At 45.5% G+C, this 18,920-nt stretch overlaps 2 protein-coding genes across 4 annotated transcripts in view; both read left to right on the forward strand.

The window, feature by feature from the left end:
- The window catches only part of rtf1 (RTF1 homolog, Paf1/RNA polymerase II complex component), a 60,416-nt gene extending 58,002 nt beyond the window's left edge, over positions 1–2,414 (forward strand). Inside the window, exon 18 of the mRNA XM_078406185.1 lies at positions 838–2,414. Coding sequence (XP_078262311.1) covers positions 838–944 — 107 coding nt within the window. The 3' untranslated portion in view covers positions 945–2,414. The remainder of the gene's footprint in view (positions 1–837) is intronic.
- Positions 2,415–4,875: 2,461 nt separating this feature from the next.
- heatr4 (HEAT repeat containing 4) overlaps positions 4,876–18,920 on the forward strand; it is a 45,124-nt gene continuing 31,079 nt past the window's right edge. The window contains exons 1-5 of one of the 3 annotated variants that reach the window (XM_078407092.1): positions 4,876–4,919; positions 7,254–8,124; positions 9,916–10,097; positions 14,791–14,952; positions 17,979–18,173. In XM_078407092.1, coding sequence (XP_078263218.1) covers positions 7,265–8,124; positions 9,916–10,097; positions 14,791–14,952; positions 17,979–18,173 — 1,399 coding nt within the window. In that variant the 5' untranslated portion in view covers positions 4,876–4,919; positions 7,254–7,264. Of the gene's footprint in view, positions 4,920–5,001; positions 5,024–5,076; positions 5,486–7,253; positions 8,125–9,915; positions 10,098–14,790; positions 14,953–17,978; positions 18,174–18,920 lie in introns of those variants that run through there. The other 2 variants (XM_078407093.1, XM_078407091.1) reach the window with 2 other exon arrangements.

Here is an 18,920-nt window from a genome sequence, read left to right on the forward strand (position 1 = left end):
GAGCGCCCTCTAGAGGGCAGGCTTTTCATTAAATAAGGGGAGACTACTTGCAGAACGCATGGGTGTTGGACGTCACTTGATTGTGCGAGTCACAATGGAGCAATACTCAGACATTTAACCATTAGCAATAACCAGTCTTTAACCTTATCACTGTTGTTCTCACTGCCATATTGCTTTTGTTCTTTGGATCCTTATTCCTTTTGGAGATGTGGGACAAGTGTAGATGGGGCATCTCTGTCGGCATAGGCAAGTTGGGCATTCGGGCCTGTTTCTGTGCTGCATGACACTGATGGTCTGGGTGCAATATGCAATGTCGGAGTTGTACAGCACAGATTCAGACTTTTGGGCCATTTGGGTCTGTGCTGGGCAAGTATGCGAGCTGCAATGCGAGTTGCTCTTCCTCAAGCTTCTATTGGGCTTCATTCAGAGGCCAAAAGCAGAGGTGAGAGTGATTGGCAGCAGGAAGCTCAGCTCACTTCTGGGGACTGAACGGATCATCTGAAATCTGCTTGAATTCATCCCCCATTCACATTTCCTCCAGATGTATCATCCACATTCACAAGCTTGCACGCGATCATGACATATGTCATTCAGACTTTCTGGGTCTCCACTCCATCACTGCCACAGTTTCTGTGTTCTCTGCACTCTACTCTGCAATTCACAGATGACAGGGATGGTGGACCAATTGGACACATCCTCGATTTAAGTTTTCTTTGATTTTTTTTCCTCATTTCTGGGGAGACGTTCTTGACCTGAACTCTTTCCATAATGCTGTCATTTTCAGCTTGCCTGTAGTCGATGCTCAGTAACCACCTCCTCTTTGCTCTTTTGACACAGAATCCAAGTCGTTGTCAGTGAGCTCGAAAACTCCATCTGTTAAAGACGGAACCCCAAGGCGATCCCTAAATCTGGAGGACTACAAAAAGCGCCGGGGATTGATCTGAAGGGTACCACGCTGCTGCTGCAGGTCTTCGCATGTGTCTCACTGGCAGTGGACAAGTGCAGCAAGCGGACATTTAAAGACTGAGTCTGGCCAGCTGCCTCAGGCAGGGTGGCTATTGTATAAAAAAACAATGCCTGGTGATTTTTTTTCCTTTAGTAAAAATAACTTGAGTGCTGCTTTCTGTCATTCTTTAGTGCTTGGCTGCAAAGTGATCCCACTCAGTAAGCCTGCAGTCTTTTTTTTAATCTTAACTGGAGATTGAGACGATTTCATTTGAGTGGACAGTTTGATTTATGCATTCAATGAGCCTGTTTTGATGCAGGGCTCTTTCATGAGAACATCTTGTATACAGGAAACACTTTTTTTCTACGGCTGTGTTTTGTACATGTACACTGTAGTTTATATGGATAGCAGAAGCAAATGTCTGGTGACCAGCACTGTTGGTGAACAAATGGCAGGCTGGCCACCTCATACCTGTTCTGGCTGTCAGGGTTAGTTCGTCTGGCCTGTTGGCCACTCAAAATGGTGAGTAATTTGTTTTCCGTGTCAAATTCCCTGTCGCCAGGGAAGAGACCCAACCCTATTAGTTACCTGGAAGTTTTCTTTGAGTCGTCTCACTCATTTGGTAAATAAATGTTGATTACGCAGCAGCTAAGGCTCGGCGCACCAGTCACTGTGACAGTTTCTGGCCAATTGAGAGGACTGGGTCGAACAAGCCGTAAGTTTTACTAACTACATCTCTTGGTGGTTGACTACCCTTATCATGCTTCGAAAGTTCAGATTCTGACACCGTAACAGCCAAGGGTACACTGTAGGTGTATTTTGTTTGTGCTAGAGGTCCAGAAAGCTCTCAAAGGTTCACGGATCTGTCCAAGTACTGATCACTTGAGCCCTGTACATATCTCTTTTTTGGTGTAATCAGAGTATCTCAAGCATTAACCCCAACACCGTCCCCGTCTGCTTAAACCAGAAAGTTTTATTTACTTCCAGTCTCTTTTTTAAAGAAAACTAAAAGCAGAACTTTTTTTTTTAACTTATCAGCATCTTAAAGAGAAACCCAGAAGTGTGTTTCCAAATGGAGTGAGTGTGGTCATGTCCTGCCCAAATCATTATAGCCTTTTCGCCAAATTATCCACCATTTCCATCAGCATTTCATTTTTAACTCTACTACAAACTTCCTCCTTGTGTTTAAACCCCACTGGACTGGAGCTACATTGGTTACTGTAATGGTTGGGGGTCGGATGAAGATTGCACTAGGCTCATGCAGTCCTGGATTAAAAAGCGAGACCTACTTTCTACTGCCTCAATTTCAGTTGAGGGTAGCGTGTGATCGCTCAATGTTTGCAGGGCAATTGTATTGTGAATGTGCTCCATCGATTTAACAAACGGCAAGATTTGAAACCGAAAACAGTGTACTCTTGTAGTACTGTATTCCTGCCACTACATGGTAGTGTTGTAATAAAGTGCTAATCCAACATCAGGCTGGTCATTTTACATTAATGTTCGGTCACATTTTAGCATCACTATGATATCTTTAAATATCATTTTCCTAAATGAATGTCAAAAATGAATTATATTTCCACTTCATTCTAAGAACAGGATGTTTGAGCAAGGCTAACATCCATTAACTATCTTCCGCAGCCATGAGGACAACGGAGCTCTTGAGTTGCTGAAAGGGCTGCTTTTGTTGCAAATCAGTCGATAGCTTGGCCACTTGGGAAGAGAGTTGACTCAATCAAGTGGGATGGGAACATGTAAAAACCAGACCAGGTAATGGCAACTAATTCCCTTAACTGATTCACTATGGTTACTTTATAGATTTTTTTAAAACGGTCTAATTGTTTAATATCCACCTTTAATCAGTGCTTTTAAACTAAAGTTTATTCCTTTAATGTTAATAATCGAGCTTCCTGAATTGCAAGTTCTCCAATAGAACCTCTGTCACACATTTCATTTTCTGCAAAATGATACTCCGACCAAGTGAGTTGACGCTCCACAGTTGACCTCACTTGCATATTCGTCCCTGTTTTCAATCCCATGCTTAGCTTTCCTGTAAAAGCATCACTGCTATTTGCTTCAAACACTCAACAAATTCTCGCCAGGCAAAGAAATGTAACCTTGATTGGATTTATTAGATTTGGTACAAACATTTTTAAAATTCTCTACACCTAAACATGCAACTTCTAAGTCTCTTGGTCAGAAATGTTAATCTTTTTTTATACACTAGTCTTCACAGAAAACACCTCAACTACTCCAATGACAACATGTGAGCTGGTTTCAAATCGAATGGAGAAAAATCTCAATCACAAGAATTGGGGACTTTCAGAATTAGTTGGGGGATTGAAGGCAGACAAGTTATTCAAGGGTTTTAAGGAAATTCGTTCTAGAGAAGATGGGCTTGTTGGTTTAAATATTTCTAAACTAGCTAAATTCCATAAGTGCATCTTTAGGATTTGGGAGGAAGCCAGAGCACCCAGCAGGTCAGAGGGCGAACATGCCAGTGGTCAGCATTCCCCACAGTCAGGGTTGAACATGGGTTGCTGGAGCCACAAAGCTCCACAACCTGCACCAAGGGATTCAGCCCTCATTGTTGTCATTTTATATTTGCACCAGTATGTTCATTGACGATAAAGATCCCTGATGCAGGCCTGGAAATCAAAAGTGTACGAAATGGAAACCGGAGTGAATCTACTCCACCATTCAAGATGATCATCTTGGTGTTGGTTTCATGTTATGTGCACCAAGATACAGTTAAAAAATTTGTTTTGCCTGTTACACGGGCAGCTTGTTCAATACATCGGGTAGTGCAAAGGAAAAAATAGAATGTAGAATATCTACATCTTTTCCCTGCACGAACCCCATATCCCTGGATTTCCATTATATTTAAAACCGTATCAATCTCTGTGTCTGAGCTTCTGGTGAAGAATTCCAAAGATTCTGCACCAGATTTCTTCACATCTGGTTCTAGACACCTCACTCAGCCAAGACAAAGGCACACTTGCAAATGTCAAATCTTGTCATAATTTTGTTTCAATCAAGTTAGAAATACGGTAAGCAAAGCAAGGAGATAGCAGAAGCAAAGCTAATGTGCCCAAAGGACAAAACACTGGCAAGGATGCTATATCTAAATGATCAAAGCATTTGCAACAAGGCGGATAAATCAATTACACAAAGTAAATGGGTTTCATGGAACTATCTTGCAGGAAATGCGACTAAAGGCTGGGTGATGAAGGCTGGATGTCCAAGAAGACTGGAGGAGCACAGGAAAAGGGAACAAGGTATTGGGTGGTGCAATTAATAAGGGAGGAGATCAATGCACCGATAGATGATCTGGGTTCGGCCAACCATGATAAAGAATTGAAATTAATTTTGCTCCACCTTAAAAATAGCAAAGTGCAGGATATTGTGAAACAAGTTATTTATAGTATTTCGCAGGCCACCAAATAGTAGAAATAATGAGGGTGGCAAGAGTTGGGAAATCCCGTGCAATATAATGCTGATGGAAAACTTCAATCTTTATGTAAACTGGCGTGTGGCTATAATGTAAGAATGAATTTATGAAATGGATACATGTTGATTTTCTATTTTCTGAACAAATCAACGGGAGAAAAATATGTAAGCACGCAGTGAAAGAGTGTTAATTGATAATTTTATGTCGGAGTAATCGTCATTGCTCGCTCAGTTGGGAGGATGCACAGATTAAGTTACTTGGTCGGCAAAGAAAAAGAAGAAAGCATATGCCAGGTATAGACAGCTTAGATGAAGCGAATCCCAGGACTCTTTAATATCTGCTGGAATTCATTAAGACAGAAAGGAAAATTCCCTAAGTCTAAAAATTGAGTTCCAAATCTAAACCAAGGATATTACAAAAGTGAGAGGAGTGAGTCGGCTGGGGAGATTGGAGCGCTTCATTAAATGGCCTGAGGGGGGAAGACAAGGACCAACATTGAAGGTGTGAATGCAGGAGCTGCAAGAGGTATAGCAAAAACAGAAGGGGGAAGCAATGCAAACGTGTCCCACCAGGAATGTGCAATATATTCCATTACGGGGGACGATGGTTTATATTTAAATAATCATCAAGTAAGCGTGGAGTGAGGCTTGCCTTGGTTGCAGATTGTGACTGGATGGATAGTATCGGACTTGGGCTCTGGTTGACAATATATATATCAATGATTTAGATGTCCAGGATCAGCCGCCCGTGAACCACTATCGATCCCAACTCTACACCGATCCGGCGCTGCTCTTGCACATTCCCACCGACAGACACCCCGACTCTGGTTGCCCCGGTGACCATGGCCGGGCCTCTGGTCCTTGTTGCCCCGGTGACCATTGCCGGGCCCCTTGTCCTTGTTGCCCCGGTGACCATTGCCGGGCCCCTTGTCCTTGTTGCCCCGGTGACCATTGCCGGGCCTCTGGTCCTTGTTGCCACGGTGACCGTTGCCGGGATACGCGGCCTGTTTGTGAGCCGAGAAGCCGCCGGGTTTGATCCTGATCCCGGTTGTGCCAACAACGACGATATGGAGGAGCGGTGCCGGGACCGGGGTGAGGGGGAGGGGAGGGGAGGGGAGGGGGCGAGGGAGGGTGTAAAGGTGAGGGAGAGGAAGAAGACTGAGTGTAGGGGTGAGGTGATGGGTGGAGGGGAAGGGGAGGGTGTGAGGAGGGTGGAGCGAGTATGAAGGGAGGGTGGGAGGGGAAGGGAACAAGGTGAGTGAGTATTGGGGATAGGGTGATGGATGGAGGGGAAGGGGAGGGTTTGAGAAGGGGAGATGGTGAGGGTGGAGCGAGTATGGGGAGGGGAAGGGAACAGGGTGAGTGAGTATTGGGGATAGGGTGATGGGTGGGGTGAGTGAGCACCTAATAGCAGGAGAGAAAGGGAATAGGGGAGAAGGAGAAAGTGCGGGACAGAAATAGAGGGAGGTTGAGATAGCAGGAAGGAAAGGGTGAGGGATGGATGGGGCAAGGGAGAGAGAAAATTGTAGGAGAAAGGGATGAGCTGAGGGGAAAGAGAATGAAGGATAGATGGAGAGAGGTAATGCTAGTTGGAGGAGAGAGTATGAGGGTTAGGTAAGGGGAGAGTGAGAAGGATCAACACTACCTCTTCTGTAATATGGGTGTGTTTCAGAACATCACTGTTCTAGAATTTCCTAGATTCCATGGTCTCCATGGTGAATACAGACAAGAAGTATTCATTTAAGACCTTACCCATTTCCTGTGACTCCACACACAGATAACCATGTTAATTCTTGAGTGGGTTTATTCTCTCGCTACTTACTATTTTGCTCTTTATATAATCTTTTATGATTCTCCTTTACCATATCTTCCAAAAAAACAAATACCCTCCTTTTGCCTTCCTGATCTCCTACTGAAGCAACTCCTACATACCTTATACTCCTCATGGGGATTTGCTTTATCCCAGCTGTTCCAGCTAGACCTGACATATGCCTCCTTCTCCCTAACTAGCCCTTCAATAATCCTCATCAACCATGATTAGCTAAACCTGCCGGATTTGCCATTTACTCTAACAGGATTATACTGGCCTCAAAGTCTCCATATCTCACTTTTAAAACCTGCCACCTGCCCCTTTATCTTGCCCCTTTACCTACACACTGGCTCTCAGAATCGACCTTTGCACTCCGCATTGTCCAAATCCTTGCAAAAAGTACTTAGACAATGTCCTGAACAGTAGGATAGTCCAGAAACATCAGAGATAGGCACAAAATGGTGGAGTAACCCAGCGGGTTAGGTAGCATCTCTGGAGAAAAGGCAAAGATGACTTTTCAGGTCGAGGCCCTTCATCAGATTGAGTCAGGGAAGAGTGAAACCAGAGGTATGAAAAGGTACAAAGAACAAACGAATACATGGCATGAAAACAACAAATGAGAGAGCAAAATATAAGCAAGCAAATTTTATAATTATATATATATTTATGGCAAGAGGGTAACCAGAAAAAAAGAGGAAGGCCCATTGGGGACTGAAAGGGCAAAACTGCATGGAGATGGGTTTGTAGGTGAGGCCTCATCTACTGTAGGAACAGCACCTCATATTCCGCATGGGTAGTCTACAGTCCATTAGCATGAATACCAATTTCTCCAGTTTCTAATAACCAGCACCCCTTCTGCCCCCGTCGCTCTTTTCCTATCTTCCCAGTGCAGGGAATTGCTGAACATTGGGTTAGTGTGAATACTTCCACAATCCTCACACAGTATGAAAGTCAGAGGTAAGAGCTGTGAAAATCTGAGGCAGGAAGGCCCGTGTCACAATTCACTCCCTATGCCACAACTTACACCTGTTATCGTCTCTTCTCTTACAGGGCTGTCAGTGATGGACGAGTCGCAAGATGAATCCCACCCGAGCTCCCAGTGCCCCACAGCAGATGAATCTGCCGTTAAACCCCCGACACCCCGGGAAGCGGAGGCCACTGATCCCAGCCAAGGTCGGGAGACCTTCACCCCTCTGACGGATGAAGAGCTTCCACCCCTCAAGTACAGGCAGCTGCTGCATGAGAAATACGTTAAGAGTGTGGCGCTGAACCTACGCTTCTCCAAAGATGTCATCAATTCCATGCCACTTTATGGGATGCCGACCAAGGAGAGGAGCGACGGCAACATCTTTGATCTCTTCAAGGCCGTCAGACCCTCGGGGTCAGTCGAGCCCAGCCAACTGGACGGAAGATCTCGCCGCCCCAGGGTTACCAGGCAAAAGTCCAAGCAGGGCGCAGCGAGTGACAAGAAGGTGCAGATTCCCCGTGAATCCCACGGGGGTTCGGGAGACAAGGACAAGGCGGCTGTGCCGTCCACCACACCGGCCCCTGGGGTGAGCCGCAGAACCCCTGCACTGCCCGAGCAAGCAGCGGCACAGGGTCGGGCCTCGCCCCTGAAGGCAGCGGAGAGTCCCCTCGCCCCCCGGCAGCAGCCCGAGCAATGGGACGAGTACCTGGTGAAGAAGCTGAGCAAGAGGACAGCACAGTGGTTGGTGACCAGGCAGATGCCCAAGGGGCCATCTAGAGCCAGGTTGGAGGAGCTTCTACGCAATCACTATGGTGCTGCCCACGCCTACGCCCTCGTAAAAGACGAGACCATGACACAAGACGACTTCAGTCTTTACGAACAAGTCAGACCCCCGGAGCCCCAGGCACCTGTGGTGAGAAAGGTGACCAGGACCCCACTGACCACCTACTACAGGTACTAATGCCAGGCTACATGGGTCCAGCCAAAGACAGATCGGTTCTGTGTGCTGCCTTTATCAGGGTACTGAAATCTTCCAGCCAGGTCATTTAGCAATGGGCCAACAAGAAATTGAGACGTTGAGAAACTAGGCGATTATTTTGCTGAGCACCTTCGCTCAGTCTGCCTGGACCTACCTGATCTCCCGGTTGCCAAACACTAATTCCCCTTCCCATTCCCACACTGACATTTATGTCCTGGGCCTCCTCCATTGTCAGAGTGAGGCTAATCGCAAATTGGAGGAACAGCATCTCATATTTTGCTTCTCATACATCAAGTAACCATTGCATCCCCCCTCTCTCCATCCCTCCCCCACCCAAGTTGCACCGGTTTCCCGTTCTCACCTAGCAAACAGCTAACAATGGCCTGTTTCCTTTATCATCGTTACTTTTTTGCATGTCTTTCATTCATTTGTTCTATATATCTCTATATCACTGTCTATATCTCTCATTTCCCTTTCCCCTGATTCGTTTGAAGGAGGGTCTCGACCCGAAACGTCACCCATTCCTTCTCTCCAGAGATGCTGTCTGTCCCGCTGAGTTACTCCAGCATTTTGTGTCCATCTAAGGCAATGTAGAATATTGGGTCTTGGTGTATTATTGTCATATGTACTGAGATACAGTGAAAGATGTTAGTTTGAGTGCTTTCTAGGCAGATCATACCATACATGAGTATTACAGGCAGCGCCAAACACAGGGCAGAATGTGATGTTACAGCTACAGAGAAAAGTGTGAGGGCCGCAATGAGATTGATTGGAAAATCAGGGATTCATCACCAGCACTCGGGAGGGAGGAACATGAGAGGAAACTGGCTAGAAACATAAAAATGAAAAGGGGACACAGTTAGGCCCTTTACAATCAGAGAAAGAAGAACTGACGAAGAGAAATAAGGACATGGCAAAATAATTAAATAATTGAGCTTTCATAGATGATGATCACATAAAAAAAACTGATGATCGCACTGGAGGACCAGAGTCCAACAAGAATGGGGGATTGAAGGGAATCAGTATTAATAAAACATGACAACGTGATGAGATTAACTGTTGATAAATCCCAACAACCCAATGGTGGATGAACCTCCCAGAGTTCTGTAAGAGGTGACGATAGAGGTAAATCCTCTACTTGGCATCTTCCAAAGTTCTATGGATTCTGGAATTGTTACCAGTAAAGGAGGGAGAGAAAAATTAGGGAACAACTGCCCTGAAATGGAAGATTATAACAAAAATTGAAAGTAATACTAGGATTGAGTCCCTCGCTGTCATTCCTTGTCCTGCAGAGTACATGGCCTCTTGGTTGCAGCGTGGTCAGTTGCTGCTGGCCATCTCTCTTTACTCCTCAGGTAGGAGTATGTGCACGGGTATGGTGGAACCATGACACCACTCCTCCACGTGACTATCTCTGCAAACCTCATCCCCAGTCATAACATTTCTGGCCATCTGCTAGCTCTGCGGGGGAAATTCTGGAGTGTATTTCAGGCACATGGGTCTTTGGCGATCTGGCGAGGAGGGGTGGTAGTCGGACGGTGGTGAGGAATGGGGCAATGCTGAAATGAGTTCAGTGGAGGCAACAGGAGGTCAGCGTGGACTCGATGGTACACCTGTTTCATCTGTACCTCTAAACTAGACTAAACTGAAATGGGCGCTTGGTGTTGTCTGTCAGAGAGTGGAAGCATTTACTTTCATGCAGCAGGACCAAATATTGATTGCCAGCGCGTGTTGTTTCACGTGCTTGTCCGAATGTCTCTCTGCAGGGTTCCGGGACATGAACTGCACAGGGACATTGTGCAGGAGCCTGGAGCAGTAAACTGGACAGCAGCCAACTTGAAAGTGAAGCACATGAAACCTCCTCCAAAACCGAAGACCATGCTGACCTCAAAGCTTGGGAAATATGTCTACTACACCGAGAACGTCTTTGAGCAGGAACTTTATGCTGGTAAGTTGAGAGGGCAGGCACTGTGCTTGCACATCCATTCATAATCTGTGAAGCATTGCAGGACCAAACTAGAAATATTGCGAAAGATCAAATTCCCTTGCAATAGATGATCCAATCCAGTGTGGCCTGTTGGTTATCTTAGTTATCTGTTGGTGGCCTGTTGGTTATCTTAGTTATCTTGACCTCGTGCCATTCAATGTCTGCAACCCATAATTTAACTGACCATTTCTCCTTTAATCTACCACCTATGTATTGTTTCCACCAGAGGTGTACACCACTTGAGGTGCCTGCATGCTTGTGTTGGTTGTGTAACAAGGGCTTCCTTCACCAACACTGATTTGACTGATTTGAATGTGCACAAACTCAGGCTACAGGCAGAAATCTGCAACCTACTTGCACTTGGAACGCAGTGTTGGCTAACTCTTGGATTTGTAATCCTGAGTTTTGGACTAACAATCCAGGGACCCATTTTCAAATCTCACTGTACAGTTTAAATGCAGTCAATAATCCGGAGGGAATGTAGAGGAAATACACTGGAATGGAGCATTAAAGCCGTGAGAAAAGACTATCATAGCTCTATTTGTTTTCTTTGGAGCAGAGGAGGCTCAAGGAGAACTTGAAGAGGTGTACAAAATTGTGAGGGGCATAGATAGGAGAGATAGTGAGAATTTGTTCTTCTTGGCAAAGCTTTCTATAACCAGAAAACATGGTTTCATGGAAATCAGTAGATTTTTAGTTCCAACTAGACCAAGTGGGCCCCTTGGGCCCAAACCTCTCTTGCATTGGTGCATCACCCTGTCCTCCCCCCCCTCCCCTCTCTCCTCAACCCCCCCCCTCCCCTCTCCCTTCTCCCCCACTCCCCCCTTCCCCCCTCCCTCCCTCCTCCCCTCCCCCTCCCCTCTTTTTAAACTTAAAAATGGGAATAACTAAAAATATAACACCGATTTCAATAAAACTACTTGCATTATCACTAAAGTGACAATGGTGAATACGGTGGCCGTAAAATTGTTGCGCTGTCGTGTACCGTTTTGGATGAAGTTCAGTCACAAACAAGATAACAAACAAGAGTTTTAGTATATAGATAACAGGTAGAAAAGGAGATGGGCTGCTGCAATGTTAATATAGGCAATTAAGAAGGTTAAAAAGCAGGACATCAATGGTTGTTATAATCTCCGGATAATTCCTGGTGCCACTTGCTAGTGAGGGTGGATCGGGCAGGTGAATGCATGGATAGGTGGATAGATCAGGTGAATGCATGGCTGAGCAGCTGGTGCAGGAGGGAGAAATACAGATTCTTGAACTACTCTGGATCTCATCCAGACCAGAGTTGTCCTGTACAAGAGGGATGGGTTGCTCCTGAAGTGAAGGGGGATCAATATCCTGGCAAAGATTTTGCTAAAGATGCTCAAAAAGGTTTAATCTCATCTGATAGTGGAGAGGAACCCAATGCAGCAGTGTGGCAGTTGAGGTAGTTTTTAGATTTTTTTAGATTTAGAGATACAGCGCGGAAACAGGCCCTTCGGCCCACCGAGTCCGCGCCGCCCAGCGATCCCCATACATTAACACTATCCTACACACACTAGGGACAATTTTTACATTTACCCAGTCAATTAACCTACATACCTGTACGTCTTTGGAGTGTGGGAGGAAATCGAAGATCTTGGAGAAAACCCACGCAGGTCACGGGGAGAACGTACAAACTCCGTACAAACGGCGCCCTTAGTCAGGATCGAACCTGAGTCTCCGGCGCTGCACTCGCTGTAAGGCAGCAACTCTACCGCGGCGCCACCGCGGCGCCACCGTGCCGCCCTGTTGAGGCAAATATAGAACTTGAAGCAAGCAAGTTCATTTGATCTGACAGCCAAGTGCAGGATGGAGAGCAAGGAAGGTCTGGAAGACTAAAAAGCATTGGTTTCAATGTGATAAGCTTGACAAGTAAGGCAGAACTCAGGACCTGGATAGATACATGGGACTTGTATATAGTAGCTGTTACAGAAATATGGCTGAAGGAAGGTTCAGGACTGGCAGCTCAGTGTTCCAGAGTATAGATGCTGCAAGATTGATAGAGGTGGAGGTCAGAGAAGACGGGAGTTGGGTTTCTGATGAGGACAACCATCACGGTCGTACTTAGAGAGGATATTCCTGGGGGTTTGTCCAGTGGAGGGGGGGGGGGGGGGGGGGGTGGGGAGGAAAGCGGGTAATCACCTTGATGGGATTGTACGATGGGCCTCTAACAATCAATGGGAATTATTGGGATAATTATGCATCGAGATCACAAATAGGTGCAGGGGTGTAATAGTATTCTGTTTTAATTTCCCTAATATTTCCTGGGACTTGTAGTGCTAAGTGCTTGGGTGGGGTAGAATTTGTTAAGTGTATCCAAGAAAGTTTTCTCATAAGGTCATAAGTGATAGGAGCAGAATTAAGCCATTTGGCCTATCAAGTCTACTCCACAATTCAATCATGGCTGATCTATCTCTCCCTCTTAACCCAATTTCCTGCCTTCTCCCCATAACCCCTGACATCTGTACTAATCAAGAATCTATCTATCTCTGCTTTAAAAATATCTATTGACAGCCTCCACAGCCTTCTATGGCAAAGAATTCCACAGATTCACCACCCTCTGACTAAAGAAATTCCTCCTCATTTCCTTCCTAAAGGAACGCCTTTAATTCTGAGGCTATGACCTCTAGTCCTAGACACTCCCACTAATGGAAACATCCTCTCCGCATTCACTCTATCCAAGCCTTTCACTATTCGGTAAGTTTCAATGAGGTCCCCCGTCATCCATCTGAACTCCAGCGAGTCGAGGCCCAGTGCCGTCGAATGCTCATCATATGTTAACCCACTCATTCCTGGGATCATTCTTGTAAACCTCCTCTGGACCCTCTCCGGAGCCAGCATATCCTTCCTCAGTTGTGGTGCCCAAAATTGCTCACAGTACTCCATATGCGACCTGACCCGCACCTTATAGAGCCTAAGCGTTACATTTCTGTTTTTGTATTCTAGCCCGCTTCAAATAAATGCTAGCATTGCGTTTGCTTACCTTCTCAACCAATATCTGGCTAGCTCCTCAGAGGGGAGGTGACACTGGACCTCCTCTTCAGAAGAGAGGCCAGGCAAGTGACTGAAGTGTCAATGGGGGAGCATTTTGGGACTAACAACCCATAATTTTATTAGTTTCAAAGTAATTTTAATCAGATAGGACTAATCCATAAGGAAAAGGAAATGGGCCCTTTGGGCAAATTCATCCATACTGACCATGTTGCCTATCTGAGCTAGTCCCATTTGTTGCACTTGTCTCATGTCCCTCTAATACCTTTCCTATTCTTACACCTGTCTAAATGTCTTCTAGAATTTGTCATTATACACGACTTGCCCGCTTCCTTTGGCTGCTCATTTCAAATTCCCACCACCCTCTGTGTGAAAAAATTGCCTCTGAGGTCTCTTTTCATTTTTTTCCCTTCTCACCTTAAATCAATGCCCTCTAGTTTAAGTCTGAAGAAGGGTCTCGACCCGAAACGTCACCCATTCCTTCTCTGCCGAGGTGCTGCCTGACCCGCTGAGTTACTCCAGCATTTTGTGTCTACCTTCGATTTAAACCAGCATCTGCAGTTTTTTTCCTACACCCTCTAGTTTAAGGGTCCCCTACCCTGGGGAAAAACACAGCGACCATTCACTTTATGAATTTGTGAGCCTCAATAAGGTCACCGCTCAGCCTCCTGTGCTCCATGGAGACAGTCCCAGTATAATCTTTTTCCTGTGACACAGTTGGGAGCAAAGTGTCCATTTCAAGAGTTTTGTGCCCAGCATGCAAGTTGCTTGGCCTGTCCAACAAATATAATTAGGTGGCGTTGGTGCATTTTTTGGGAAGCACGCCCACCACCAGACTCATGAAACAAAAAATTTATTCCAAGCTCTGCCACAGCAGTTCAGCAGGTTGGCTGAAGAAAGCCTTCCTAAAAAACACAGCGAACCCACTGACTCCAACCTGAAGGTAATTAAGGCCTCAATTCTGAGGACATTAGTCTCTGGGAATTCTGTGTGCAGTTGGACAGTTTGCACATGTTGTCCCATCTAAGCCCGGGTGGTCACAGTCATACAGCACAGTCTGAGAAGACAAGTGAAAATTGCAATATTTTACAATTGTAGTCTTTTTAATATTCACCATCTGCGTTTTCCTTTCTTGTTGTCCACTATCAACAGTACTGGGCCTGTTCCTCGTTCCTTTTTTTAGTGGAACTGAGTTAGGTTCAAAGGCATGGGTCTGGCCTCATTGACACAGGGAGGACCAGTGTGGGGAGATTTTTGAAAGGAGAATGTGAGCCACCAGTGAGAGTGGAACGGTTTGGTGTGGTATTGCCTCACTCATCTTCTGTGGATGTCACTGACGTGACCATCATCACTGAATGAGAGAAGGCTTCACATACTGGGACACCAGAAAATCCTGAGAGCTCCCCAGAATGCCATGAAGCTGTAGAATGAGGTTAGTGGGTATTGGGGAGGGGGGAAAGGACAATGTTAGGGAAGAAGTAGTAACATACAGTGGATCTGACTTATTGAACCGGGGTGAATGTACATCGTGTCTTTGTCCTGTTCTATTTGAGTGACTGAAGGCAGGAAGGGTTGGGAGAATTGAATTATAGCTGTTCCAATTACCAAAAACTCTAATATCTTTTTTTTTTCATTTTAGGGTTATCAGGAATTGTTCATCACCACGGCGAGAAATACAAAGAGCGAATCATCTTGGACAACCTGTCAGAGTATCAGAAGCAACTCCAGGAACAATTCCCTCTGCTGCCCGGGAAATGGTCAGAGTGCAAAGAGAACCAAGACCAACAGCTCCCACCTCCAGGTTCAAACTATCTCGTGCTTTGTCATTCAGAGTATCAGGGTGCCAAAGGGTTCTCAGCTCAATGCTGGAGGACCGGGCACTGAGCACATAATTTCCGCAGCCTCCATTTCCCAGATGGACTATCTGTGATTGTGTTTCCTATTTATGTGAATTTAGGGGATTTAGAAATGTGGGAATTTATGGGATGAGCAGACACCAGGCCCCTTCATACCTGGTCTGGATTTGTGTGTTTGTATCACCTGTGGTACTCATCCTGTTCCTGCTCCAAAGGAAATGGATCTCCTGAAAAGATGCTTCTCTTTCAATTTAAACTGGTTCCATGCCTTCACTACCTCAAATCCTCCATGATGACAATACCATTATTGATTCAGATCCTTTCTCACAATATCCCTCCAGTGAAATAAAACACTGAACATAAAATTAATCCTTCCATCAAGATCATTCTCTTTGTCGCCTTTTCCAGAACCCTAAAGTCACAGAATTGTACTGCAAGGAAAAAGGCCCTTCAATCCAACTTATGCCTGAGATCAATTTTATCGCCCACTCCTTTGTCCACATTCCCAGTTTAACTAGATTGTGTTTTAACCTGAGGCAATTTCTTTCACTCTCCACTATAATATAAATTTTGTTGTCATCAGCCAACTTACTCATCCTAATCATCCTACATTCACATCAAAATTGTTAATAGATATGAAAAGCAACAGTGGACCCAGCACCAACTTTTGTGGAAGACCACATGTCACAGGCCTCCGATCTGAATAACAACCCTCCACCACCACCCACTTCAACTAAGCTAATTTTGTATCCAGTTACAGTAGCTATTTCATCCTGGATTCCGTGTCATCTAACCTTCTGGACCAGCCTACCACGTGGAACTTTGTCACAATCTTTGCTGAAGTCCATCTACCTCCCTGGCTTTGTTAATTCTCTTGGTCACTCTTCAAAAAGCTGAGTTAGATACATGAGACATGATTTCCCATGGACAAAGCCATGCTAACAATCCCTAATCAGTCCATGTTTGTCCAAATGCATGTAGATTCTGTCCCTCAGAATCCCTTCCAGTAATTTTTCCACCACTGATGTAATTCTCTGACTTGTCCTTGCAGTCTTAAATAAATGCACAACATTCGCCATGCTCCAATCTCTTGGTGTCTCACCCATAGCTAACAATGGTACAGTAAATTTGCCCCTAACTTCCCACAATGTCCTAGAATACACTTTGTCAGGCCTTAGAAATCTATCCACCTTTATATACTTTAAGCCCATCAGCACTTCCTTTTTCATAATGCCGAGATGTTTCAGGACATTACTATTTTATTCACTGAAGTCCCTAGCTTCCAAAAGCTTCTCTGGAGTACTGCATATACTGAAGTATTCATTTATGACCTCACACATCTCCTGTAGCTTCACACATACATAATCACACTGACAATCATCTTTCACCAAGTACCCTTTTTGCTGTTAATATGCCTACAAAATATTTTAATATTCTTCATTACCTTAAGTGCTGGAGATATCTCATTTCCCCCTTTTGCCCTCCTGATTTTCCTCTTTTAAGTTGACTGCTTCAGCCCTTGTATTCCTCAATGGATGTAGGGCAGATGGAGTGAAACTATTCACACAGAATGAAAGACTGGTCTGAAGAAGGGTCCTGACCCAAAACATTGTCCGTGCATTTCTCCCCATTGATGCTACCCGACCTGCTGACTTCTTCCAGCATTTTGGGTTTTGTTCAAGATTTCAGCATTTGCAATCTCTTATATCACCTATTCATAGAGTGTAACATACTGTTATATATCTGTAGAGTTTTTGACTCATTGAGCATAGAAAAAGTCCCCTTGGTCCATTATGTCCATGCTCATACTTGTTTAGTACCAGTGAAGGGCAATTCATTTTTTAGCATATATTTAAATCAGCCTTCATCTGAGGTACAATCACATGCCACAGGAGACTTGCCAGTTCTTTAACTGCTGGACAAACTCAGTGGGTCAGGCAGCATCTGTGGGGGCAATGGACAGACGACATTTTGGATCTAAAGAAGGGTCTCGATCCGAAACGTCACCCATTCCTTCTCTCCTGAGATGCTGCCTGACCTGCTGAGTTACTCCAGCATTTTGTGATACCTTTTGGATCGGGACCCTTCTTCAGATCCATTCCATCCACACATGCTGCTCAACCCACCGAGTTCCTCCAGCACTTTGATTTGCCGATTTCTGGTTCTTTAATGTGGTTATTTAATTAGCCATAATTAGTCCCTATTCCCTGCTCTTTCTCCAGTGTCCTGAATATGTTTCTCTACCATTGCCCCTCCCCCCTCTTCCACCTGTAATTATCTTTAAATTCCCTTTTTAATGCTCATGCAGCGCTTTCAATTATAACTTCTCCAACCTTTCAACAGGAAACAGGTCTTCCCCAAAATGTGGTCCCGTGAATTGAACTCAATGTCCGCTGCCAATCAGTGAACAACCCAGTCATTTATGCTGGTTTACATCTCCCATGTAATAATGATGATGGTAGAGTTGCTGTGTTGCCCAGCTTAAGTTAGGAAATGTTTAGCAGCAAAGAAGAACCCAAACTCTATGAGTTACCACAAACCAGGAAAGAAATAATGGGGATAGGCATAATTAGAAGTAATAGAAGAAGGGTCCCAACCCAAAATGTCACCTGCCCCTTCCCTCCACAGATGCTGCCTGAACCGCTGAGTTCCTCCAGCATTTAAAGAACTGGCAAGTCTCCTGTGGTTAGACATAAAGTGCTGGAGTAACTCAGCGGGTCAGGCAGCATCTCTGGAGAAAAAGGAACGGGTGACGTTTCGGGTTGGGACACTTGTTCAGGTTCAATAGGTACTTTGTGTTTTGCTTGATTCCAGCATCTGCAGTTCCTTGTTATGGGGCTCAGGGTCTTTAGATGGAAGATTAGCGGTGGAAGGGTTAAAGATATGATAAAATGCAACAAAATGTAATTCCTGCTCATTTGTTGCAACCACAAAGCCAGTACAAACAGCGACTCCGTCTTTATCCATGTAGAACCTGAGAAGTTGTTCCGAGGCCTGAGGAGGTGGACAGCCCTGCCCACTGTGGCTGATTATACCATGGAGAAAGGACTGAGACCTCCAGACTACGGACTCCTAGACAAACCAATGAACAAATCTTTCCAGACGCATGAAAACCTGCAAATAATACGCAATATGGTGACGGAGTGGACTAAAACTTGGCGGATATGTGAGTTTACTGTTCAGAAGGAAGTTGGGGAATTATTCTACTAATTTACCCCATTCCATTCACCCCATAGAGTGTTCATGAGGGAATTAGGTATCGTACATCCAACAGGCACCGACTGCTGCTTGGGTTTTGTAAAGAGACGTCCTTTGCACACAAGAGTCTTTTACTGGATATTGTTTATTAATTTCACTACACACATGTTGTGCCCTAGCTGTCCGTGGTCATCACTGGAACTAGAGAGCGAGCTGGAGGTGGGGAAGCTACAATTATACAAGAGACAATGGGGAGTGGTTAGTAGTGGTGAGGTCACTATGTTAAAGGAACATGCACTGATCTACATCCTTCCTCTTGGAAACAAAAGTGACCACGGCTCATGCGCTAGGCTCAAACTACAAGCAGGGAGCAGATAGAATGCAGCACAACACAGACTACTCGTACACACCGTACCGGACAGGCGGCCTGACCACTCTCCCAGAGCGGGTGCGCAACGCACCATCCCCTCCGGTCGAAGGAACAGCATGGACGGGTGCGGGTACAGAGGCTGGGGAACCAGGGGAAGGAGGAGGACTGGGAAGCGATACACGCGCAGGCGAGGGAGGGGAAGGGGGCTGGGGCGACTGCGGATGTACCGGAGCAGGAGGCACATCAGGCACCGGGGACTGGACGGGAGGTGAATACGGGACCGCGGGAGGCGGTGCAGGCTCGTTTACCAGCATCAGGTGCTGGCGGGTACGACGATACACGGTG

Source organism: Rhinoraja longicauda, chromosome 10 (genome assembly GCF_053455715.1).
Source record: "Rhinoraja longicauda isolate Sanriku21f chromosome 10, sRhiLon1.1, whole genome shotgun sequence".
NCBI classification, from domain to species: Eukaryota; Metazoa; Chordata; class Chondrichthyes; order Rajiformes; family Arhynchobatidae; genus Rhinoraja; species Rhinoraja longicauda.